At 35.9% G+C, this 27,709-nt stretch overlaps 1 protein-coding gene across 1 annotated transcript in view; it reads right to left on the minus strand.

Moving 5' to 3' along the window:
• SHROOM2 (shroom family member 2) overlaps positions 1-19,272 on the minus strand; it is a 241,454-nt gene extending 222,182 nt beyond the window's left edge. The window contains exon 1 of the mRNA XM_051984545.1: positions 18,882-19,272. Coding sequence (XP_051840505.1) covers positions 18,882-19,115 — 234 coding nt within the window. The 5' untranslated portion in view covers positions 19,116-19,272. The remainder of the gene's footprint in view (positions 1-18,881) is intronic.
• Between the last annotated feature and the right edge of the window lie 8,437 nt (positions 19,273-27,709).

Genomic DNA, 27,709 nt, shown 5'->3' on the forward strand with positions numbered 1-27,709 from the left:
CACAACATTTTTCTTTTTTGTCATCTTTGCCAATCTACTGGGTTTGATTTAGAAATTCAGATGTGCTTTTTCATTGGGTTGTTGATCTGTTAAATTTTTTTCCTTTCTGAACTTCTTGTTCATACCTTTTAGCTATATATGAAATAGGGAATGGTTCTTACTCTTATAAATTTAAATCAATTCCTTCTATCCTCTATTAAAGAAATGTGCTGCAAACATTTTTTAAAGAATATAATATAATAGGTGACACAGTGGATAGAACACCAGCCCTGAAATCAGGAGGACCTGAGTTCAAATCTGGTCTCAGACACTAATAATTCCTATCTATGTGATCCTGGACAAGTCACTTAATCTCAATTACCTCAGGAAAAAAAAAAGAATATCATGTAATGTTTAACCATGAGATTAAGAATACAAACATAAATGTGAACATAAGGCAAAAAAGAGAAGATTCAATTGAATAATGGAAATATAAAGAATGAAGAAATTATAAAGCAATTATTATAAAACAGAGCATGAAATTGACTCAATGAAGAGGAGAACCAAACAACAGCCCAGAGAGGTACAAAGGTGAGTGGAAAGATTGATATTTTTTCCCTTCTATAAATGAAACAAGTTATGGGATCAGGTTCCTATTTTCCTCTGCCTTTCCTCATTGGTAAATAGTTCCCAGGATATGGGTGAATGGAGCAATTCTGGAAGGGTGTAGAGCAGACTGACTCAGCTCTAATCTTCCCAGCCTATGTGTTGAAAGCACATATCTCAGGGTCAGTAAAAGGCATGTCTTTGTTTAAATTTGAATTTATATGTTGCTTCCCCATTCGCAGTAGTTTTCCTGCTTAGAATGTAAGGTCACATTCTCAGTCAATGAGAATGAACCATGAAGGAGGGTTGCATATTAAGGAACATATATATTGCCTGTGCTCAGCGCCTCACTTTCACCCTTCCTATGCTGAGAGTGACTGCCTGCTTCTCATGAGAAATGAATAAATTTTCTCCTTATACCTTGAAAGATCTCTGAGATTTGTTGAGTAGCTGCATAGGCAATAACAGAGTGAAGGAAATGTAATTTGATGGTTAAGGTGATTCTATAGGAGATGGCAAAGATTAACAAAGACTCTTGTGGCAATATATCCAATATTATGCAATGACAATTAACAAAATAATCATGTCATACCAAAAAAAAAAAAAGGATATCAAGATTCTATCTTGCAGAGCAGTAACATTCAATGGAAAATGGTCTTTACTTATCTGAGATGATTATTTTTTTTTGTTTTTTTTTCTCATTCAATCTTTTTTTTTTTTTATTTTTAATAGTTTTTTTTATTTACAAGTTATATGCACGGATAACTTTACAGCATTGACAATTGCCAACCTTTTGTTCCAATTTTTCCTCTCCCTCCCTCCATGGCAGGATGACCAATACATGTTAAATATATTAAAGTATAAATTAAATATAAAAAAAAGTATACATGAACAAACTGTTTTTTGCTGTATAAAAAGAATTGGACTCTGAAATAGTATACAATTAGTCTGTGAAGGAAATCGAAAAATGCAGGCAGGCAAAAATATAAGGATTGGGAATTCAATGTAATGGTTCTTAGTCATCTCCCAGAGTTCTTTTGCTGGGGTAGCTGGTTCAGTTCATTATTGATCCATTAGAACTGATTTGGTTCATCTCATTGCTGAAGATGGCCAGGTCCATCAGAATTGCTCATCATATAGTATTGTTGTTGAAGTGTATAATGATCTCCTGGTCCTGCTCATTTCACTCAGCATCAGTTAGTGTAAGTCTCTCCAGGCCTTTCTGAAATCATCCTGTTGGTCATTTCTTACTAACAATAATATTCCATAATATTCATATACCACAATTTAGCCATTCTCCAGTTGATGGGCATCCACTCAGTTTCCAGTTTCTGGCCACTACAAAGAGGGCTGCCACAATCTCTTCGATAAAGAGAGCCTTAATTTATCAAAGATGGACAGAAGCAGCTACACCCAGAGAAAGAACACTGGGAAATGAATATAAACTGCTTGCATTTTTGTTTTTCTTCCCGGGTTATTTATACCTTCTGAATTCAATTCTCCCTGTGCAACAAGAAAACTGTTCGGTTCTGCACACATATATTGTATCTAGGATATACTGTAACCCATTCAACATGTAAAGGACTGCTTGCCATCTGGGGGAAGGGGTGGAGGGAGGGAGGGGAAAAATCGGAACAGAAGTGAATCCAAGGGATAATGCTGTAAAAAATTACCCTGGCATGCGTTCTATCAATAAAAAGTTATTAAAAAAAAAAAAAAAGAGGGCTGCCACAAATATTCTTGCACATGCAGGTCTCTTTCCCTTCTTTAAGATCTGAGATGATTATTTTATAAAGATTTGTTAAGTATACAGGTCAGCTGATTTGAATACAAGAAATTGATTCAATTTTCTTGTTTTTACTTTGACATTGCTCATATGTATTATAACAAACATAGATATGTATTTATGCAAATTTGGGTACGTTAAATGAGTCTCAAAAATTGTAATTTTAAAAACATAATGAAAAATTTTATAATATATATGCTTTCAATATTCAGATTTTTGAAAATATGATTTGTTGGTTTATATTTGGACTTATATGATTCCTTTATTAATCTAGCAAAAGAACATTATTTTCTTTTAACTGCTACAAATAGTTTCCATATTAACACTAAAGAATAATTTTTAAAAGATCATCTAAGGTAACCAAGAAAACAAGTGGCAGACATAATCCAAAATAATTAAAATATCTCTAGTTGTCCTTTGGAATATATTACATGGTATTTTGTTTTAGTTTTCTGGAAAAACACTCATCTATTCCATATTGTTTTCCTTAGACTAATATTAAAATTAGTTTGCATTTCATAATTACACATTAACAAGTAGAGAAAGCCATTCCGTCACATGATAAAAAAAATCAGCTGGTCATAGAGAAAAGTCCTATGCTGACCATCAAGAAATAATGATATCTTTAGTTTGTCTCTCTTCCACTTTTCAGCAAAATACCAATATGTTACTTGTGTTTAAAAATAAGTGAAAAATCAAAAGAATGACATTTGATTACAGGGTCAGTAATTTTTTTAATTAAAATATTTGTCTAGGCCAGTGCCACAAGGTATAAAATGATACAGTCTAAGGAGCCAATAGAGAACATTTCCTTTTTATCCCTTCTGTTGCACAACTGATTAGAGTGATACACTATTGTGATTGCTTTCCTCCCAAATATTAGTTATTGCTAAAAGAGGGAGAAAACACCAACTAGACTGTAGTAATAAAATGTTCATAAATATATTGGGGCATCTGTTATGCAAAAATCTCTTACTAAATCAACACAGAAAACACATATAATAGATTCAAAACATTAGATGTTTTCAAGTCTAAAAACTTTCATTCTAGACCCAGAACATCCAAATGCAACTGAAATAATCAAATTAGTTTTAAAAAATACATAGAAATAAAGGATTTGATTTTACAAATGTTAGTGTTTAACTTAGGCTTTATTTGTTTTTGTTTTTTGAGGATGCCATTTTATAACGAGCTCAAATTAAACATAGAAAATTATTTTTAAAACCACATCATTTTTCTCTTGTGAGCAGGACTCACAAACTAAAACTTCCCTTAAACTGTCAAAGTGTAACCTCATAGAAGACAAAAAGAAAAAATAAAGCAGTAATTTCAGTGCCTCAGAACATATACTCAAAATCCTAATTCTGTGATAGTCAAATCCCTCTATCTCTTTCAACTTCGGGTTTTCTCACTGATTATACTGATTAAAACAGTTTTCACCACCCATTATATTTTACAGAGCTGTTAGGAAACCTGTTGGAGAGAATACTGCTCTTGGAGTCACAAAAACTCCCTGAGATACTTACTAGCTGGTATGTCCCTACTCAAGTCACGTAAACCTCTCAGATTTTCAGTTTGGCATCACCTGTAAAATTAGATTGTTCATAGCATCTACCTCTCAGGGTAGTTGTGAAGAATAAAATGAGACAATATATGTAAATGGCTTTGCAAAGTTTAAAGTGATATATAAATATTAGCTAACAATATGAAAGTACTATAAACCTAAAAGTGCTACATAAAGATGAATTATTATAATCTGGATCCAGGGAATGTTCCACAAAATAATTCCCAGAGCAACTTCAACCTACTAACACTAATCTACACAACATTAATCTTTCATTAGAAACTATATCCATTAAGCTGCCTTTTTTGGATAGGTTTTGGTTGTTTTTTGCTCTTTTTTTGACAATGAGTTGGATAGTTCCTGAACAAACTATGGAATTTAATGTAATGGTATATAATTACACTATAAAGAACTCAAATACTAAAAGACTTATACAACATGTTTCAGAGTGAACATACAATAAGCATAATGACACAATTATATTTTAAAAGGAATCAACCTCCATTTAACAGGCCAGTGATGAAGCATGCTACCTAATTCCTTGACAGAAAGATAATGCTCTCAAAAGGTGCAAAATGAAACAAACATTTTTGGACACAGCAATGTGTAAATATTTGGTTTGATCATACTGATTTTTTTTTGCAAGGATTGCATATTTCTTTTTTCTCTTTTTCATTTAGACAGAGAAAGAAACTACAATAATGTTGCCCCTTTCCAAAAACAAAGAAAAGCAGGTCACTGAAGCATTTTTTTAAATACGCAGAGAAAAACAAAAAAGAAGGAAGTTCAGAAACTTTAAATTAACATGCTGTATATCATATGTGTATATATATATATATATATATATATTTAAAGCAAGCTGTAAATAATAGAGATTTATGATTTCATTTTTCTTTTTCTATTCTACTTTGAATAGAAAAAGGCTCTTTTTTGGTGTTCGAATTCAGAATAAAAAATAAACAAAACTGTGGGAATCCTGACAAAGTGTTAGGTCATCAGAGTTGATAGAGACAATAATTATCTAATTTAGCATGGTTCAGTATGATTGATCTGATCTTACAAGGAGATGTTATGGGCCAGAAGAAACAAGGTACTAAGTGAAACTGATAGAAACAATGCTTGTGTTCACACCTTTAGAGAGCTCATATAAGCAAGAAGTTCTTAGGGATAGAGGCACTCTGGGACAGCCAGAAGCCCTCTCTCAGAGGCAAGACAGATTCATTCCAACTTTCACCTTGGTGTTGGTTGGAGATATTTGGAATGGTGGCTGACCTCCTGCACTTCCCCCACTGAGACCAAGGCTGATCTGAAAGGCTCTCCAGAAAGCTGCCCAGCCCCAGGAAAGGAGACAAGACTCAGAAGGAGCACTCTGGGAGATTGAGGGCCAGGAGCACTCTGGGAGGAAGCCCATAAGCCCACAAGCCCACTCTCAAAGTGGAGTCAGATTCATTCCAACTTTCACCGTGGTGGCTGGCCTCCTGCATTTCCCCCACTGAGACCAAGGCTGGTCTGAAAGGCTCTCCAGAAAGTTGCCCAGCTCCAGGCAAGGAGACTAGAGATCCATTCCATTTTCCACCTTTGTGCTGACTGGAGGCTGAAGGACAAACCTTTGGATTTGGAGACATTGAGAGGGAGCTCTTGGAACCAAGCAGAGAGATAGGCCACCCAGAAAACTAACCGGGTTATTTTGGAGGAAGCAATAAAAGATCTGAACTTTTATCACCTGGCTGCGTTTTGGAGTGATTAACTGAAACTAAGGCTGCCTCCAGAAAACCTCCCCAAGAAACCAGTTCCCAGAGAGAACATTATTATTTTTAAAAAGAGAACACCACATAAAATAAAAGCCACAGTTAGAAGCAACAAATTGATCAAATGCTATGATAATGCTAATAACATGATCAAGCCATGTTAAAGGACACATCCTTTTAATAATCAATAAACTATGAAAATAAAAAGTAATGTGTCCCGCATTGAAATTAGGCCATTGGTGAATTTTGTTTAATTTAATAATTCATTGGGGAATGTCTCTGCTGTTTAAAAGTTCCTTTTGTGTTAAAGAAAAGTTATCACAGTTGATAACTTGATGGAGAGTCATGCACATCCAGAAAAAGGACTGTGAGGACTAAATATAGATAATATTTTCACCTTTTTTTTCCCTTTTGATCTAATGTTTTTGTGTTTGTTTGTTTGTTTGGTTGGTTGGTTGGGTTTTTTTTTTTTGTTTGTTTGTTTTTTGCGGGGGGCGGAGGGGTTGTGCAGCATGATAAATGTGAAAATATGTTTAGAAGAACTGCATATGTTTAACCTATATTGGATTACTTGCTGTCTAGGGGAGGGGAAATAAAGGGAAGAGAGGGAGAAAAATTTGGAACACAAAGTTTTACAAGAATGGATGTTGTATATTTTAACATGTATAACATATATTGAATTACTTGCTATCTGGGGGAGGTATGGGGGGAAAGAGGGGAAATTTTGGAATACAAGGCTATACAAGGATCAGTGTTAAAAAATTATCCATGCATATGTTTTGAAAATAAAAATCTTAAATTTTAAAAGAGTGAATGTTGAAAACTACCTCTGCACATTTTGAAAAAGTTTTTTAAAATTATCAACAACAGCTTAATTGTGTGGTTAATCATAATTTTCCTGAATTTCAAGAAAACCATTAAAACAATCCTCTTCTGTACTGTATTTCTCCCCCTCCCCTTAAGTGACTTGCCCAGGGTCATATAGCTAGGAAGTAGTAGGTGTCTGAGGGCACATTTGAACTCAGGTCCTCCTGATTTCAGGACTGGTGCTCTATCCACTAAAACAATCCCCTTCTAAACCACTCCCATTGACAAAATTAAATATAGGTTCCATTAACTTCTCCAAATGCAATCTCCTGTGTGGGTCCCCGAGATAGAGCTACCTACTTTGGAAGCTTCTCTGGGACATTTTGGCCAGAATCCACACCAGAAATGGATATTACTTACTATCCTAAACAGACAAGCAAGTAACTATTGGAGTCTATCTGCAATGAGTGTTTTAAATGTTGACGTTAAATCTATTTTAGACACTATAGTTAAAAATTACAATGCAACCATGTATTTGTCCGATTAATTTTAAGAAAACAACTCAAAATGTTCCTATTTTCAGAAACATTTAACTTTTGTTCTGTTGTATCTTTATATGATTTATTATTAATTACTGTTGAAAATCTTTGTAGTAGCTGTTGGCCAGAAACAATTCCAACTAGATCTTTTTTTTTCTCTTCAGGAAAGCACCATAGCAAGCTTTACTCTTTACAACTTAATGATTAGAAGATGTTATGAATAATTGTCCCCCTCAGAGAAAAAGAAATGTTTTTGCATCAAATTCCAGAATTATACATTGTAGGATCCAAACATAGCATACAAAATGACAAAATCTTTTATAGTAGGATAATTTTTTCTCTACAGATATACTACTATCCAAATAGAAGCATACTAAATTTCTCAAAAATAGAAAGTATAAATTATGTTTCTCTATATATTATATACATATGTTGGGGTGGGGTTGATAAAAGAAAAGGAAAAAAAGATAGAAAAATGAGAAAAAAAAGAAACAGAAACAGAGAGATAGCGAAACAAGCACGTAACTATTTAATATAATGGCTCCAAAACAGGAAATAGACCCTCTCAAATAGACCCATATTAAAGGACAATGTTACTACATTGTAGTAATGTAATGCAAGTAAAATTAAAAAGGCCAACATGCAGTGAAAAACTTTTTCACAATAGTCTCGTAAGGATTAACTTTGGATTTGTACTAGGGACTATCATTTGTAATACCTGCCTTTCAGATTTGCAATCAACTCAAAAAAGCTTTGATCAGATAATAAATTAAAAAATAGATAATAAATTGATAGAGAAATGAATTCCTAATTGAAATTTTTGAAAAATAAATGAGTTCAAATAAACTTGAATAAAAGTCTATTCAGCATTTTTCTCCTACTAAAGATAGTCAATTAACACCATGTCACAAAAGTGCAATAAACAAAAGTGTGTTGACAAGGATTTTCTTAAATTTCAGTAAGAATTCAGCTACAAATCCAAATTTATTTTTATGCTGACCCAGAACATTTTGGGGAAAAGTACAATTATAAAATTCTCTACCTAAAGAGATATTTAGTACCTCACAAGTAAGGAAATTAATTACTTTAGTAATGAACATTGGACATGAGTGAAGAAATCCCAGCTCAATGGCTAGCAACCTTAACAAATTCATGAGGAAGATTTAAATTCTTACTATTTATGTCACTCCTTATCATACTTTCATGTAAAGAGAGGGAAAATTTTGTCAGGATATTTCTTTAAATCACAATTAAAGCACAAAGTTTTAATTCCTTGTGTTACATAAGTATGATACATAGTTAAGTTTGTAGTTTTTGACTATAGCAATACCCTTACCATTTTTAATACTTCCAGCCAAGTTAAATTAACAGCTGGGGAGGTAGGGTAGAAGGAGGGAAAGAATCTAGCAATCAAAATATAAAACCTCAAACTTGGCTTTAGTATATAGTTTCAGGAAAGTTGCCATCTCCCCTCATATTCCCTTTACTCAACACCCAACCAAATGATACTGTGATGATGTGAATGTAAGAAAACATAATGAATTGATAATGGAGGAAATTGAAACTGAGGTTTGTTAAAGTTACTTGTGGGCAAAGACTATAATTTTTCAATTTTGTATCCTCAATGGCATCAAACCTGGCACATGATAGTTGTGTAGTAAATGTTGCAACTTAATTCAAAGCAATCCAGCAAGAAGAATAATCAGTTCTTCCACAAGTCTTTGTTCCCTTCAGCAAAAAAGAAATGTTTGTCTCTTTCTAACTGTTAAATATGGTATTCTACTAGATATTCCTTATATATCTATCGTTAAGACCATAAAACAAGATATGATCTTATGAATTTTAGGAATTCTTAATTTGTCTATGTGTAGTTTCAGATTACCATCATGAAGACAAGTTGCCAACATTCTTAATAGTATTTTAGAGTTGCATGTAGATGGTATTCCCAGAGTTTTGTTGAATATTCAGCTACCCAAAAAACAACACAACATAGATTTTAATGCACATAAGTACATTAAAGTTACATTGTAATTCTAAAAACAATATTTAAAATGATTTTGCCCAAACAATTATTTATTGCTAAAATTTCTCAGAACCACTGAATCACAAAATGTTAAGAGTAGAATGTACCTCAACAACTATTTTGTCCAAGCCTTACCCCGCCCAAAAGAACCCTTATTACATTACCAAAAATTTTCCATCCAGCCTTTGCTAAAAGACATCCATAAAGGAGAAACCCATTACCTGATGGAGTATCCTATTATATTTTTGGATTGCTCTGTTGGGACATTTTCCCAGATATCTTAAATTTACTTCACTGCAGCTTCGATCAGTTGATACTGTGTGGCCCAGCCACATAAATCTGATCCCTCCTCCACCCATATTTTAGGATATACATGCACATTTACTCATTGCATTGAGGTTAAAACAATGTAAGAGCATTCTAAGGAAAAGCCCTCCTAAAATATGAGTGCTATGGTAGGAAGAAAACTGGGATCTTATGTCAGAATACATTAGTTTGAGTGCCTAGTTCAAATACTGCCTGCCCACAATGACATTGGACAAGTAACTTCACCTTTGTGCTTTTGATTATCATCCTCTGTAAAATGAGTTATGGAAAAAAATTATAAAGATCCTTTTCAACTCTAAATCTTATGATCTCCATTCCTCATTCTAAATGGAGTCACTTAATAAATAACATCATAGTACACATGATTTCTGTCTACTTCCAAGAGACTCCATGAAATACAAAAAAGCTTTCAATATCAGAAAGTCTAGCATTAAAGATCCTATCAAGTATCAATCTCATCTACCTTTAGAACCTTATTTCCCACTATATGGTCCTTACACTCTAGCCAAACTTGTACTTCTTTAAACATACCCCACACAATTGTTAATATATCCAGCCATTCTGGAGAGCAATTTAGAACTATGCTCAAAAAGTTATCAAACTGTGCATTCCCTTTGATCCAGCAGTGTTACTACTGGGCTTATGTCCCAAAGTGATCTTCAAGAAGGGAAAGGGACCCACATGTGCAAGAATGTTTGTGGCAGCCCTCTTTGTAGTGGCCAGAAACTGGAAATTGAGTGGATGCCCATCAACTGGAGAATGGCTAAATTGTGGTATATGAATACTATGGAATATTATTGCTCAGTAAGAAATGACCAACAGGATGATTTCAGAAAGGCCTGGAGAGACTTACTTACATGTACTGATGCTCAGTGAAATGAGCAGGACCAGGAGATCATTATATACTTAAACAACAATACTATATGATGATCAATTTGATGGACCTGGCCATCTTCAGCAATGAGATGAGCCAAATCAGTTCCAATGAAGCAATAATAAATTGAAACAGCTATACCCAGCGAAAGAACTCTGGGAGATAACTAAGAACCATTACATAGAATTCCCAATCCCTATATTTTTGTCCGCCTACATTTTTTATTTCCTTCACAGGCTAATTGTACACTATTTCAGAGTCTGATTCTTTTTGTACAGAAAAATAATTGTTTGGACATATTTAACATGTATTGGTCAACTTGCCATCTAGGGGAGGGAGTGGGGAGAAGAGGGAAAAATTGGAACAAAAGGTTTGGCAATTGTCAATGCTGTAAAATTACCCATGCATATAACTTGTAAATAAAAAGCTATTAAAAATAAATAAAAATAAAATAAAATAAACATACCCCACACTTTCTAGTCTCTACACCTTCTCTCATACTATTCCTGTAGCCAGGAAAGTCCTCTCGACAGCTCATTTCATTTTGTCCAAATTTTTTTCATTCTTTTAAGACTGAGCTCAAAAATGTAATATCTCATCCATGAGGGCAAAAATAAAGAAATATTCATGAAGGCAGCTCTCTTTGCCCTGAACACCTTCAACAATCTTCTTTTTTGTTTGTTTTTAATTTAATTTAATTTTTTGCTTGTACCAACTTCTGCATTCTGGCTTCCAAAGTTTCCTTATTAAACCCGTTGGGAGAGAAACATTAGAATAAAGGGGAAAAACCACAATAGGAAGGGAAAAAAGTGAACATAACATGTTCATTTACATTCAGTCTCCATAATTCTCTCTCTGGATATGGATGGTGTTTTCTATACAAAGTTTATTGAGATTGCCTTGAATCACTGAATTGCTAAGAACCAAATTTGTCATAGTTGATCATGACACAATCTTAGCAATGTTTCTTATAGCATTTACTTTATGCTATCCTTAATCATATTTATCTTATGTATTTGTGTTATCTCTACCAGATATAAAGTCCCCAGAGAAAGGGAATATTTTCTGTATCTTTGTATCCCCACTATTATCCTCTACTCCCATTATAATAACTCACACTTTCTTCTATTAAACTCTATTCATCCAAAGAAATGAATTTAGTAACTCAAAGACAAACTATATAGTGGAATATCAGAAGCATGTAACTTCAGTTGAGGAATCTAAGTAAAAATTGTACCAATAATTCTAGCATTCAGGACTGCTCTGACAAGAGCTCAAAGTCTTTAAGATTCAACTCAGCAAGATTTACAAAGTCCCTGTTATGTGTAAGGTATATTAGGTAAATAAATATGGTTGTTAATCCTCACATACATTCTGCTTCTGTTATGCTTAAAACATTCAACTAATCAATTTGGCCAGTGGGGGAAATCAATCCCCTTTAATAGATCAGAGCTGCTCAAGTAACTATTTTACACAAGCATGTCAGACTACATCAATTATACATTAAAAAGTGTTGCCACAGCACCAAGAAAGAATGTAAGAAGTGATTTCCACAATGACCCAGCAAATCAGCGTGGCTGTAAAAAGCAACCAATCAGAAGCTGACTATTCCTCTAGAAACAGGCAGACTGGAGTCCAGGGCAACTGCTTGAGAATCTCAGCTGTCCAGTTGAAACTGACTACATATTTGGGGAAAATTAAACGGAGAATATGGTAGCAGAAAAGTACTAGGGTATGATGAATAGAAAGTTGGATTTTAAATCAGGAAAATCTGAGTTCAAGTTCTAAATGACACACAAAAAGTAATCCTCAGCAAGTCAATTAAGGTCTCAGTACTGTAGACGCTTGTCAAACTCTTTGGTCTTAGGATGCATTTCCAGTTTAAAAAATTACTGAGGATTCCCAATAGCCTTTATTTATGTGTGTTATATCTACTGATATTTACTGTTAGAAATTTAAATAGATGCATTTTAAAATATTTAATTCATTTTCAAACAGCAATAATAAAACAAATAACAAATAACATTTTTATGAAAAATAAGTATTATCCAAAACAAAAAATAAAGAATGGCATTTTTTCCCTTTACATTCTTTCAAATCTTTGCAAATCTTATGCTTACTAAAAGACAGCAGGATTCTCAAGTAGGCTTCTGCATTCAATCGATTGTAATGTTTTGTTTTGTTTGAAATATATAAAGAAAACTAGCTTCATACAGATATGTAATTGGAAAGGGAAGGAGTATTTAATAGTCTTTCCAAGCTATTAAAAACAAGATGTACATGGTAGAGTCATGGTTTCTTATACAATCCTGCTTTTCTTCCTTTGTATATGGAGATATACAAATATACAATAATTGTCGATATTCATCTTTGCTATTATACCAAAACTTAACAATGATTTCTTAAAATGTGAATTACAATTCAGACTCTGAAACCATAACAATGAATAAATGAGAGTAAAAAAGGAAAGTTTTATTATTTATTTAAGCTTAATAAGGAAAACAGTTTTAATTTCTCAGTCCACACTTTTGGAACCTTTCTTCTAGGAAATCTTTCTAATATTTTAAATTTCAGAGATTTATTATCAGCATTGGTTAGAGGAAGGTTCCTTATCTGGGATTCCTCATAAAAATAAAATCACAGAACCTATCCCTCTCCAAAAGATATGGATACAAGAAACTAAAATACAAGACAGACCACTTAAGGGCAAAAGCTAGTTCCAAAGTGCTCCAGGGAAGGCAATGCTCATTTTCAGCTGGGGAAAAGCTGGTTTCATGGAGGAGTTGACACTTGAACTGGGTCTTGAAGGAAAAGGATGAAGTACATTCCAGGAATATGGTACAGCCTTCATGATCACAGAAAGATCAAAGATCATAGGAAAGAGGATGCAAACATTTAACAAGTAGCTGTCTTTTTTGGTTAGAACATAACATATGAAAGGGAGAATAAAATAAAACTAAAATGAAAAATAAGCCAGAAGCAACTTTGGACAACACTACATACCAGAGTAAGAATTAAAAAATAAAGTGCATGTCCATTAATTGAGGAATAGCTGAATAAATTCTGGAATATGAACATAATGAAATACCATTAAAACATAAGGTATTTAAAAAGGATTCAGGACACCAATTGGGGGGAGGATTAATTTTTTTAAAGGGGGGGAAATATCAATGAAACACATAAATAACAAGAAAAAAGTAAAAAGAAATTCAGAAGGGGAAATAGACAATGTTGATATTGACCATGTTTAAATTAATATATACTTTAAAAAAGAAGATGTACATGGTAGAGTCATGGTTTCTTATACAATCCTGCTTTTCTGACATTTATATATGGAAATATTAATATTTGCTGATGCTATCAAGTTTAAAACATTAAATTTTTATTTTTAAAATGCCAAGTTAGGAAGTGTAGCTGTTATGAGAGTAACATAAATTTGAGTTAGAAAGCACTTAGAGGCCATTTAATTCAAACTTTTCAATTAATATCTAAGGAAACTAAGCTTTAGAGAGGATAAGTAACTGTCCAAGGACAGAAAAGGAGTTAGTAACCAAAATGGAACTTGAATCCAAGTCCTAAAACTCCAATTCCAGCACTCTACACTTTACCATGGACCACAGCATCCCAAGAAAGAAAAAAATGTCCAAGAAGACAAGTGACTCAGCAAAGCTGCCCATTCATTTCCAAAATGTCATTAGAGTTCATCCCATGCTTTGACATTAAATGCAAAATTTTAAAGAAATTTACTCTTCTCCAGGACTTCTGGATCCAAAAGATCTCCAATATATTAATTGCTAGTATATAAGCCTCCAAAAAAGTGAGGCTATTTCTGGGGTCTATGCTATCCACTGACTAGATGCTAAGTGATTTAAAGTATTACAATCCATATCACCAATATTCACTCACTCCAATAATGACCCATTTCCTCAAGGTCAGCCTAAAAACCACACTTAAAAGTTTTTACTCAGGTACAGACAAGAACTGGAAAGAATTTTAAGATAAAAGGATCAAGGCAAATTTTATGGAGTTATTCCTCTCCTGAGGCACTTCTAGGTAATACTACTATTATTAAAGCTAGGCACCTCACATTTTAAAAGGTCAACTGGGAACTGGGCCTCATTCATACTAAAACATTCCTCTAACAGCAGGGTGCTTGCTAACACCAAACCAGTGTATTTAATACTTATTCTGAATGCCTTCTAATGAATCACCAGCTATCATTTCCTGTAGCATTTCCTTTTCAAGAACTGACCAAATCTAATTTAGTTTAGTAGGATAAGTGAGAGATGTGTGAACAAAATTTTTGAATAAATTATAACTCTTATCTAATACAAAGATGAAGTTTCTGACTCCATGGAAGAAGACATGGCACAGATTTGTTTTTTTCTCAAAGAAGAGATGGATTTTTCTTGAATCATTCATGTTCTACACACCAGTACCTTTCAGAAAATAGGTTCTTTCCCTGAAGTTCTGCATTAAATTCAATGTATAATTTAAGATTATGATCATTTTCATTTCACAGTATCATAGATATGACAGATTAGAGTGAAGTATCATTGTTCTCTATTTGTATAAATGCTAACCATCAAAGTACATTCTAAATATCAACTATACAGGGTGAAATGTAAGTATGATATAAAATATAGTTACTATGTAATACCTTGACTCCTATCCTCATACCTGTATCACAAATGATTTTCAATGTATTTCATCCTTAGTCACATTATCTGAAATCTGACACTAGAGATTTATTTTTATCCATAGTTTCATGAATATTGAGATTTCTCTAATCTCTAGATTCACAAGTAAAAGAAGTTATTCATACCAATTTCAGGCTACAAATTTTCTCACAATATTTAGGGTTCTGTATTTTGTTAACCCCTTTCATTAGAGGATTTTGCTATGCTTTACATACATTCTCTCCTGAATTCCTAGGATGCCACTCTAAAGGGAGGTAGTATACTATTACTAACTTCAGTTTGCTGATGTTAAAACAGAGACCTCCTCAGACTATCCATGTCCACATAGTATTTCCCAGCAATAAATTCTAGCTTTTTATGAAGAAAAACTTACAACCAAGCAATTCTTTCTTTCCTTCTCCCTCAGACCACATAATACAAATGAAGCAAGTATTTGTTTTAATGTTTGCTATGTAAATAAAACCCTCTGCCATCACCAGAGCTTGGGGTTACTGGACTCAAAGAAAGAAAATGCCTTTCACAAAAACATTTATGTTACCAGATGTCCCTAAACATACCACCAAAAAGGTCAAATGAGACTTGAGGGAAGGGAGAACAGGATGAATAAAAATTTAAAGGTCTTTTGGACATTTTAATATAAAATTATAGTTCTGATCAGTAATTGTATAATGACTGAGAGGCCATCTTGTTCATTCCCTCACATCACAGAGGAGAAAACTGAGGTCAAGAAAGATTAAGTGGGTTGCTCAAATTCTCAAGGTAATAAGCATCAGAAGAAGAATTTGAACATGGAACCTGGGACACTAGAGTCAATGCTACTTCTACTGTACCATTTGTAGTAGAACTGCCTCCTGGGTCTTGATCTTGAAAATTAGAACTCAGGGGGTAGTTAGGTGGCACAGCAGATAGAGCACCAGTCCTGAAGTCAGGAGGACCTAGTTCACATGTGACCTCAGACATTTAACACTTCCTAGTTGTGTGATCCTAAGTAAGTCACTTAGCCCCAATTGCCTTAACAACAACAAGAAAAAATTATAACTCAGAAAACTCTTATTAAGCACTATGTATAAATTGGAGATACTATTTTACCTGTCTGAAATCAAGGCAAGTCAATCACTTACAAACCAAACTTAAAATAGTTACAAATACACACAAAAATTAGTTGTTCAGACCTAGATAAAAGAAAAAAGGAGAAATGAAAAGTGTTATGCCAATTTTGATCAGACAAGAAATGTTCACACAAAATTGAAATAGCCAGAAATAAAATTTCCTTCTATCAATCAGGTACAGTAATCGCAAGCTTGGAAATACCAAGCATTAGATTAAAGATTGAGAAATACAATCTGAGATGATTTAGAAATAGGGAATATTCCTATGACTTCATTAGTAGAGGCAAATTCTGAATGAAGAAACCACCTCTACCACTGAATGGTTGGTACCTTCTCTACAACTTAAAATTACAAATTTGACTAACTAATGAGAGGGTAAAAGGGTTCAGACTCACAGGGCCAGGTCCTTCTGACTTTATGGCTAACTCTACAGCCATATCTCTCCAACTCATAATTTGTTGGGTTTTTTTAAAATAATTCAATTGTGAGACTACCATACCTCATTTATTCAAGATCCTGAGTCAGGATAGTAATCATGAAGAAATAAATAGCATATTACCTACCTTCTGACTACAAGGGATTATGTGTATTTTAATTCTAAATTCTATCACAGTGATTCCCACAAGAATTTTTAACCAAGATGAAAGAATTAAAGGAAACTGCCAAGCAATACTGTCAAAGTTCTTGCCATGTATATAGTCCACTAGGTTTAATGTTCTCATTCCCCTACTTCCTAGAGTTCCCTGGAAAATAAGAGCATCTGCAACAGGCAAAGTAGAAGACATATGTGAATATATGAAGTAACTTGGAAAAATTAGGGTGAGGCACTGAGGTTCTACTGTCCATTGTTGTTTTTCACAGTAATGTCAAATTATAATTAAAACTGGTTTATGCTTTTTCAATAAGCATACAATGAGATACTCATTTCTCAATATACCACTACAATGAAGTATATTTTAAACAATGTTGTTCTAATGTTTGTAGACTCTTGCACCTTTCTATGCATTGTATTGCATTATATATTTTTAAAAAACAATGTACATATCTACATGTGAGTCTCAGAAATAATTAGTATATAGGTTATTAATTAGGAATACTCATTAAGATAGGAAATATTGGCCAAATAGTGCACTGATGTATAAAGATAATTATAGATATAAATTTGCATGTGTGAATACACACAATAGACACTGGTTCAATATACAAGCATTTTACTGCTGCCCACATTTTTGGAAAGGATATAATTAAGTAAATTTAAAACAAACTATAACTATCCGGATAACAGCAATGGCCACTTCTCTAGGTTGTAGATAAATTGAAAATTGCATTAAGTAAATCACCCAGGGGAATTCCCTATTGTTGCACACCTTCACAAAGACATGGAAAGACTTACAGTCACATTTGAGTAATTTGGGTAACAAAGCAACACCCCTCCCTAGACTATAGTCATTTCAAGCACACAAACTTAGGGCTCACAGGAATTCTTCCGGCTGTGGGGAGGAAGGAATGTAGAGAAAACCAGTAAGTCACCTTCAAAAGCTGCTGGTAGCCAACAATTTTTACATTTTAAAAGGGACTTTGGCCCTTTGGTAAGTTCCAGCCAATGTCTCCACTTGAAAATCAACCTGTAAACTATTTTAACCGGGGATTTGCTTTATATAAATATAACTAAGGAAAACAAGAAACTGCACATTCAAATATATTTTTATCTTATCTTTGAGTTGCAGAGGAACAAAGAATTTAGTTAAGTTTTCTTGTATCTTGTCTTACAGGTTCACCTAAAGTATAACTGTCCAAAAGGCAACCCAAACCACCACCAAAATGTCAGGAAATTTTCCTTCCGGTGAATTGAAAGCAATAGGAAAAAAATTTCTGGAACCATATGGGGGAAGGGGAGGAGGGAGCTTAGGTATTCTATACAAGTTTGATTATTAAAATCAGAAAATTGATAGCATTGGTCGATCGTGGTGAGGGCTCAGTACATATCTGTATTTTGATTAAGAATAAAAAGCAAGAGGTAGCCCCAATAATTTTTGCTTTAGGTATGAGATGGGAGGAGCCTAAGAACCTCTGATTCACAGCAAAAAGTCTAACTAACCCTCTTCTACCTCTCTTCCCATCTCATGCCAAATCTTTGCTATAGAGCTCCTAAGAACACCTTGTAGCTTTTTCAATACAGGTGCAGGCCACTGACAGGGAAGGGAGGGGAAAAGGTGTAAAATGCAAAACCGCGGTGCACTATTGGGGAAGTGGAGATACAAATGGGTGCCACTGGGCCAGGGGGGAGGCAAGAGCGTTGGAACCCAGTCCATAGCGGTATCTCTCGGGGCAAGGAACAGAGCGAAAATCTCATGTCTTATAAAGAAAAACAAAACTCGAATCCAGAGTGGAACTTTTTTTTATACTCACTACTTGTTCATTTAATAAACTGATGTACATGATCCTTTAAATTCTAAAGCAAAATCCAAAGTCATACTCATCTCGAATATAATGGCTTAATTCCTGCACTACTCCCTTCCCTGGGAAAACTTTGCACAATTCTCCCCACTAACATTCTAGCCTAGTTCACTAGGCATTAACAATAGTAATCATTAAATATCATTGTGCTATCACTGGTCTGCGGTTGTCATGAGGTGGAGGAATAAGGAGGCGCGCAGAGAAATATCACAGCACAGAAGCAGCAGCTTCAGGAAACTTCTGGAGTTCATCACCCCAGTACCCAACCCTAGTTAAAAATGATGGTTTTGAGCCAGAGTTCCCTTCTCTTCCCGATCCTTCCCAACCTTTCACCTTCCCTTAAGTCCTGGGCGCTGACTTACCTTAGTAATGATGAGAGGTTCTCCGTGTTCTTTCCCTCCTTTCAAGGTGAATCCCCAGGGAGCACCCCCAGTTAACAACACTTCCACCAGCTTGTGCCCGTCAGTCCCTCTGGGCTCCAGCACCATCATCAGAGGCTGTTGCGGCTGCCCCTGATCCGCGAACAAGGGGTTGAGTCGGGGATCTTTGTCTGTGAATCGCTCCTGCCGACTGCCTCGGGTCTCCGCGTTCTCCATGGCGCTCTGCAAGCGCAGCGGCTGTGAGGGTTCGCCTCCCCACCCCAGCGCCCAGAGCAGCTTGCCCGCCGGACTAGGAGCCGCGGAGCAATGACCACCAGTCCCAGCCCGAGTCCATGAATGGTGCGCGTAACCAACACTCCCCCCCTCACCTCTCAACCCCTTCGTCTCCGGCCTCCCTCCCCCCCCCCCCTCGCCACTCCTCCTCTTTTCTCCTGGCCCAGATCCGGTTTAATTTGGCCAAAAGAAGGGAATGAAGGGATGGAGGAGGAGGAGACTGAGGGTCTAGGGCTATCTGCTAGCCACCAAAAGGAATTTACAAACTTGAGCAGCAACTTCTGGAAAGCATGGTCAACTCATAAAAGCAGAAGCGGGGAGGAGGGAATAGGAGGAGGGGGAGAAAGGGGTGCGTGTCAGCGTGATGTGAGGCGTGTGTGTGTGTGTGTGTGTGTGTGTGTGTGTGTGTGTGTGTGTGTGTCCGCCCGTTCGTGTCAGTTGCAATTCCAGAGCTGCTGTGTCTGTCTGCTCTCCAGGCAGGGAGGGCCAACTAGGAGAGAGGGGGAGGGGAACCGAGGGACAAATAGCTGGGAGGGGGAGGGGGCAAATTCACAAAAGGATTTGTTTTTGCACCCGGGAGGGTGGGAGCTGGAGGGAACTCCACTTAAAGTTTCTTTAACTTCCTTAAAATCCAATTTCCCGAAGGGACTAGGACTCTCCTGCCCTAAGGGTCTGCAAATCAATAACTCTCTTCTTCCTCCCTCGCAGCCTAGGACTGCTGACTCCAGGGCAACTAGAACCCTGCTCTCTTGTTTTCCACGTTTCCCTTTCCGTCTGCCCAGCGCTGTGACTTCTGGGCTTCTAGGGGTTGGAGCTGCTGCTGCCTCCGCCCTAGATCACCCTAAATCATCATACCAGAGGGCAAGGGAAAGGCAGGTGAAGCGTGCCAGGTCTCCTGCCCACCCTCTTCCTTCTCCAAGGTCTTCGGCTAAAAGCGACCAAATTACGGAATTCTCTTAAATGGGAGAGGACTGAGCAAGAGGATGAAGAGCTCGACCCCAACCCCACACTTCTCTCAATTCTTTTTCCCCACCTCCCCCCACCCCACTTTCTACGGGATTAGACTGCAGCCTCAGGCCATGCTCTGAGGAGCCAAGGTTCAAAGTCTCAGGAACCAGGCCTTGAAGCGATAGAAGGGCGGGGAGTGGGACGGAGTGAAAGAGGCTTTAGAGACGGAGAAAGAAAGGAGAGAAAGGGAGAGAAGAAGGTGGGAATGAAAAGGGAGAACAGAGATTGGTCAAAAGTAATTTCGTAGGGAAAAGAAAGTGTAGTGAAGACAGGACTTCAGTAGGTGTCCCAAGAGCAGAAGGAAAAGAGAAGAGTCCAGGGGAGAGCATCGTAGGTGTTTTAAAGCTCCTTTTGGGTAGCTAGCCCTCCATCTTGGGCTGGTTGTAGACTCCTCCCCATCTCTGCCCACAGAGGTACCTGCGGAGACCAGGAAAAGCCCGCCTTCCCTCAGGCTTCCTTTACCTCCCACTTCCTTTGTTTCGGTCTGTCTACCTCCACTCCTCAGGTTTCTAGCACTACCTGTGGGAGGAGCCACGTGGAGGTAGGCCTGGGGCTGGAGAGTTCCGAAGTCCCATGGTGAGCTAGGAGTCGGAAACTGGCTGCCAGGCTGGAGTGAGACTCTCAGGTGCGGGATACACAAACTGTGCCTTGGGAGCGTCAGGAAATCCCCTGGGAACTTCTTATTTAATTTTATATTTTAAAATCTCTACTGCTTGCACTAACAAGAAAGGTGTTTCTATTTTTAGAAGTGACGTTCCCTATTTTTGACCCCAAAGATTAACGGTTTAATTCACCCCTCACCTAACTGAATCAAGTTTTTTTTTTCCTCAATAAGTTATCTCCCCCCAACACTTTTTAAAGGAAATACTCTCCACATATTTCTAATTTACCAAATAAATAAACGTTCCTCCTTACTGGTCCATTGATCAATTTTTCCTTGTTATGGAACAAACCGAACCCCAACCACACCTGTTTCTTTATAAGAGAAGTGTTTTCATTATAATGAATTCACATAGTGTCATATCTGATGTTTTCTAAAACTCCATCCAGAAAACTGTCCACTGAAAAAATATCTTTAGAGACAAGACAGAACAAAGAATGATTTACTAGCATCTAAAAGAAAAATTCTCATCCTTACCACAAATTTCTCCCTTCACCTCCTAAGCTGATTATTATGTGCATTTTATAATCTTTTCATGCAAATATATTTACAATTGGGAAAATCTTTTCATTATAAATTCATTTTTACTCATAACATTGTAAAACTGTGCTATTAGCACATTTCGTGGCATATATGTCTCACAAAAAGACTGAGTGGGAATTTTTCTTGAGACTGAATTTAGTAGATTTAGTTTTAAATTGGAAGATAGTTGATGGAAAATATAGCCACTTCTTCTAACAGCTTTCTAACTTCAAAACAGTTCAAAGCCCAAAGGATTGTATGTATATAGAGATATTTAGATATTATGTAAATAATGTTTTTATTCCTCTTCATAGAAACTTTAAATGTAGTTTGAATTTGAGGCTAATAAAAGACTTTTTATTTTCTACAAAACCATTATTAATTCTTTCTGTATAATACAGCATTTAATTTCAGTATGTAGTTTTAACTGTTAAGTTTTTTTTTTCCTAATCATTAATCTTCTCTCAGTAATTGTATTATAACTCCTAAAAGACTGAGCCACAATTCAACCAGTCTGGAGTACCAGGTATATAATAAGAACCCTGAAAATATTTAGAATTATAGTATGCTTGGTGTTTAAGGAAAAGTAGAAGCAATCTACTCTAACTCCTTTATTTTATACTTGAGGAAATAGACCCAGAAACATGAAATGGCTTATCCAAATCTTTGTCCCTTCAGTCTTAAGAAAAAAATAGTATGTCCCTTTACCTAGTTTCAAATATCACTTCAAGTACTTATCTGAAAGTTCCCTGTAATAGCAAAATGATAGATCCAGTCCCTATCCTAAAAGAGTTAGAACCAAAGAACTTGAAATGTTTTGGGTCCAACTCAGGTAAGATATCAATACATAGATGAGTATTATAAGCCACAACATAATAAAGATGTAATGAATTTATTCTTTCCCACTCAGATTTGTGATTCAGAGAGTTAGAAAGGGGTTTAACGTTTTAGCCCAAAATCTTTCTTTTACAGATGAGGAAACTGAATCCAAGAAGGTTAATTGATTTGCCCCAAGTGAAATAAGAGAATAGAGATATTAGTGCCCCTACCCTACTAAACTACTCTGTTTCTTAAAACTAAATTACTTGCAGCCTTATCCTTTTAATTCTAGCTATATTCTTAAAGCTAAGAGAAAAATCTTCTAGTGTAAGTTCTCTTCTCTAAATTATAATGTTCTCTGGGAGCAGATTTCTTGGGGGACTTCTGGTAGCAGCCTTAGTTTCAGCTCAGAGTAATAATCATCTCAAATGCAGCCAGGAGTTAGAATCCAAATCCTTTATTGTCTCTTCCAAAATAGCCCGTTAGCTTTCTTAGAGGCCTATCTCCCTCCTTGGTTCCAAAAGCTCTTGCCACTTGTCCTTTGCCTCTGCCAACTTCAGCCTTTAGCTGCCTCCAAATCCAAAGCCTCCAGCCAGCACAAAGGTGGAAAATGGAATGAATCTGTCTTGCCTCCGAGAGTGGGCTCCTTTTCTAGTGGGCTTGTCCTTTTATATACTTTGTTAGAGGTGTGAACTCAAAGGTATGAAAGGTGTGAACTCTTGCAGAACTCTTAACAAGTACTAAGCACCTTAGTAAACCAGAGAACTGCTAAGCACCATGCTAAAATTAGGCAAGTGACTTAGCACCTTATAAGAATCCTAACATTCTAGGAAGCATAATTTTATTTTCTTGGGGCCACAAGAAAAGATAAAGACAAGGAAATAGGTGGCATCTATATAATGCTTTGCACTTATAAAATGTTTGCTTTATATGCTCTAATTATATCATCTGATCTTTCTGAGAGGTATTATTATCTACAATTTGCAAATAACAATGACAAACAATTATTGAGTATCTATTGTGTGTGGAACCCTGTATTTCTAGCCTACTAGGAGTCTCATCTAATTATACTTTGTTAATTATAAAGTTTGTATATCTCCATTATAGACATACTTCCTTCTTTTATTCACAGGTAAATTGGGAAATATTTATGCCTATGCTTATAATTATTATCCAACTTTTAACTATCTCTACTTTAGATCGTAATATACAGTTTGTGTTGTTGTTCAGTCATTTCATTGCTGTCTATTCTTCCTTGGACCCCATCCTGTTGGAATCCTTACAAAGTGCTAATTTAGCATGGTACTTAGCATATCCTCTAGCTCACTAATGTATTTAAGTACTCATTGGAGTTCACACAGTTAGGGAGATTTCAGGGTTTAGTATGAGATATCTGAATTTACACCTCTCTTAATCCCTGCCTCCAGAAGGAGTAATCAACCTTTGGGAGGTCATATATAAAGAGGCTCTTAGCTTCTGGTTGGAGTTACTTAAGAACATTGCCAGGGGTCGGAGAGGAACACTCTGGGAGGAAGCCCACAAGCCCTCTCTCAGAGACAAGAGAGATTCATTGCATCTTCCACCTTGGTGCTAGCTGGAGGCTGAAGGACAAACCTTTGGATTTGGAGACATTCGGTGGGAGCTCTTGGAACCAAGCAGAGAGACAGGCCTCTAAGAAAAATTAACTGGGCTATTTTGGAGGAAGCAATAAAAGATCTGAACTTTTAGCACCTGGCTGCATTTGGGTGATTATTACTTTTAACTAAAACTAAGGCTGCCTCCAGAAAACCTCCCCAAGAAACCAGCTCCCAGAGAGAACTACTATATTAAGGAAGAAAAACACCACACCATCCATTTGCACTTTACTTAGCAAAGATTCTGGAATAGCTTGCTGATTTTTTTTTTCTTTAGTAATGTATAGTACTTCCCAGTGAATGTCCAAAAAAGCTTTTATTATGTCTGCCTGAAACTGGTATTAGAAATACAAAGACAAAATGAAAATAGCTCCTTCCTTCTAAAAGCTTACATTCTTTTGGGAGGAAACACATATATAGATATAGTAAATACAATGGAATTCCTAGGGATAGGCCATTAGCAACTAGTGGCAAAAGAATTGTCCTAATGTAGGAAGTAACAGTTGAGCTGATCCTTTGAGGAAGGTAAAGATTCTAAAGGGCAGAGGTGTGGAGGAAGGGCATTCCAAGCATGAGGAATAACCTATACAAAGGAATAGATTGTTAATGTGTGAAAGATATCAAAGAGCGCAATTTGATGGAAACATGCAGTCAGGAAAAAGCAATAGACGGCTGGAAAAGAAGTGTGGAGTCACATTGTGAAGGTCTTTAAATGACAAAGAAGAGTGTGTTTTATCTCAGAGATAAGAAAAAGCCATTTTCTTTTCTTTTTTTGAAAATAGTATTTTATTTTTCCAATTACATGTAAAGATAGTTTTCAACATTCATTTTTTCTTCCTCCCTGCCTTCCAATCCCCATCCCTAAGACAGCAAGGAATCATGTGCATCATATAAACATTTTTCCACATTAGTCATGTTGTGAAAGAAACAAAACAAAAGGGAAAAGACACACATACACACAAAATTGGAAATAAGATATATATGTACAATCATTTTAAACATATTTCCATATTTGTCATGTTGTAAAAGAAAAAAACAGAACAAAAGAAAAAAACATAAGAAAGAAAAAGCAAACAAACAAAAAAGTGAAAATAGTATGCCTCAATCCACATTCAGTCTTCAAGTTCTTCTTCTAGATGCCTGTGGCATTTTCCATGCCAACTCTAATAGAAATGTCTTGGATCAATATACCATAACTTGTTCAGCTACTCCCCAATTGATGGATATTCCCTCAGTTTCCAATTCTTTGCCACACAAAAAGAGCTGCTATAAATATTGGTCTTTTTCCCTTTCTTATAAAATCCTTGGGATATAAATGCAGTAGTAGTTTTGCTGGATCAAAAAGTATGCAATTTGATTGCCTTTTGGGCATAGTTCCAAATTGCTATCCAGAATGGTTGGATCAGTTCACAACTCCACCAACAATGCATTAGTGGGAGAGATCATTTCTTGAACAGGATAGTGAGATAGTCAGAACCTATGCTTTTGGAATATCAATTTGCCAATAGTATAGAAGATGGGTTAAAGAGAGGAAAGATTTGAGACATGGAGGACAATTAAGAAACTATTTATAATACAGAGGAGAAATTTGAGGCATGAAGGACAATTAAAACACTTATAATAGTCTTACTGAGAGAAGATGAGGACTGGAATTAGGGTAATAGGAAAATGATAGAGAAAGGAGAAATAGATGCAAACAATGTTTCAGAACTAGAATTGATAAGATTTGTGCACAGGACAAGCCAGTTTAAAAGAAAGCCCTCTAAATGTTTAATAAGAAGTTCATAATGTGGGATTGGAGCTCAGAAAAATAACTAGGGTTGGAGAAATGTATATGCTGTGAGGATAATTCATTACTACATGAGGGGGAGGGGAACCACTATTTGGACAACTGTCATAGTGGACACATTTTCAAATTACCAATAATTAAAATCAGACAGACTGTACTGAGCCCCAAACTCAACATTTATGAAACTGGATGTTTGATGCCTACAAAAAAAATAATAGTAAGGACAAAACAAATCACTGAAAATAATATAAATACTATCATACATACCCCCCAATAAGCTAACATGTAAAAAAGGGCAAGAAGACCCTGTGGTGTTCTTTTTCTTTTCTAAAATATGATGGTTCTCCAGGAGCTGGTTTCTTGGGGAGGTTATGGAGGCAGCCTTAGTTTCAGTTCCAAGTAATAATCACCTCAAATGCAGCCAGGAGTTAAAAGTACAGTCCTTTATAGTCTCTTCCAAAATAGCCTGGTAAGCTTTCTTAAGTTCTGAGAGCTCTTGTTGCTAGTCCTCTGCGTCTGCCTCTGCCAGCTTCAGCCTCTCCTCTTCCGAATCCCCAGTTCTGCCCGACTGCAACCTCTAGCTTTTCAATCTCTTCAACTGACTCCTCCACGGACTCAGTTCCTTTTATGCTCTTTTAGAAGTGTAAACTCAAAGGTTGACTCTTCCTTCCAGAGAGGGATTGTGGGAGGCGTAACCTGTGAATCTCTCGGACTTGTGAACTCTAATGTGTGAGCTAATGTGTGAACTCTCAAAGGTGTAAACATAAGTATTGTTTCTATCAATTCCATTGAGTTAACACCTTGTTTCAAGTTCTGGCTCATAATAAGACCCCAAAGAGTAACTATCACATTTTTTTTTTTCATTTTAAGGAATTCTAAGAAGACCAATTATCTCTACTATAATCAATCAACCTAGTAATAAGTATTTATTAATCACTTGTTCACTGGTTTCAGTAATGTCTGACTCTAGATGACCCCATTTGGGGTTTTCTTGGCATACTTGGTAGTAGTTTGCCATTTCTTTCTCCAACTCATTTTACAGAGGAACCGAGGCAGGGTTAAGTGAGTTACCTTAGGTCACACAGCTAGCAAATGTCTGAGATCAAATTTGAATTCAGGTCTTCCTGACTCCACACCAAGCACCCTACCCACCCTTCCATCTAGCTGCTCTTATAAGCATTTATTATATGCCAAATACTGGATTTACAAAGAAAAGCAAAGACATTATCTGGCTCTCAAAGAGCTTATAATATTCAGGGGTCCTCAAACTATGGCCCACGGGCCAGATGCAGCAGCTGAGGATGTTTATCCACCTTACCCAGGGCTATGAAGTTTCTTTATTTAAAGGCCCACAAAACAAAGTTTTTGCTTTTACTATAATCCGGCCCTCCAACAGTTTGAGGGATAGTGAATTGGCCCCCTATTTAAAAAGCTTGAGGACCCCTGGATTATATTTTAGTGGAGTAGATTATATGTAAGTAATTAGGTTCATACAAGAAAGGGATGATAAAGGGTAATGTTGGGGGAAAAGGAACCTGCAATCAGGAAGACAAGGAAAGCATTCTGGAATGGAAAGAAGAGGAAAAGAATACATACATACATACATACATATATGTATGCATTGAGAAATAAATGCTATTGTCTTCCCTGGATAGTGACTACAAAGGAACAACAAGTAGGCCAGTAAGATTTGATGATGATTAATAATAATAATAATAGCAAATATTTATAGATGATTACTATGTGCCAAGCACATTTGAGCCTAAAACAACCTCTTGGAAGATAAATGCTGTTATCTCCATTTTACAGATGAGTAAACTGAGTCACTAAGGTCAAGTGACTTGCCAAAATTCACATAGCTTTTAAATATCATAGGCTAGATTTGAACTCCTAGCATTTTATTGTATACATTGTATAGAATATATTGTATATATTGTATAGAATACATGAAGGGAGAAAAAAATGTAAGGGACCGGAAAGTTAGGAAGAGATCATGTTATAATGAACTTTAAATGTTCAAGAAAATATCAGGTTTGATATTTGTCCTAGAGGTAATAAGGCACCACTGGAGTTTATTGAATAGAAGATGGTTGTGTTAGACTTC

This window comes from Antechinus flavipes, chromosome 3 (assembly GCF_016432865.1).
Source record: "Antechinus flavipes isolate AdamAnt ecotype Samford, QLD, Australia chromosome 3, AdamAnt_v2, whole genome shotgun sequence".
Taxonomy (NCBI): domain Eukaryota; kingdom Metazoa; phylum Chordata; class Mammalia; order Dasyuromorphia; family Dasyuridae; genus Antechinus; species Antechinus flavipes.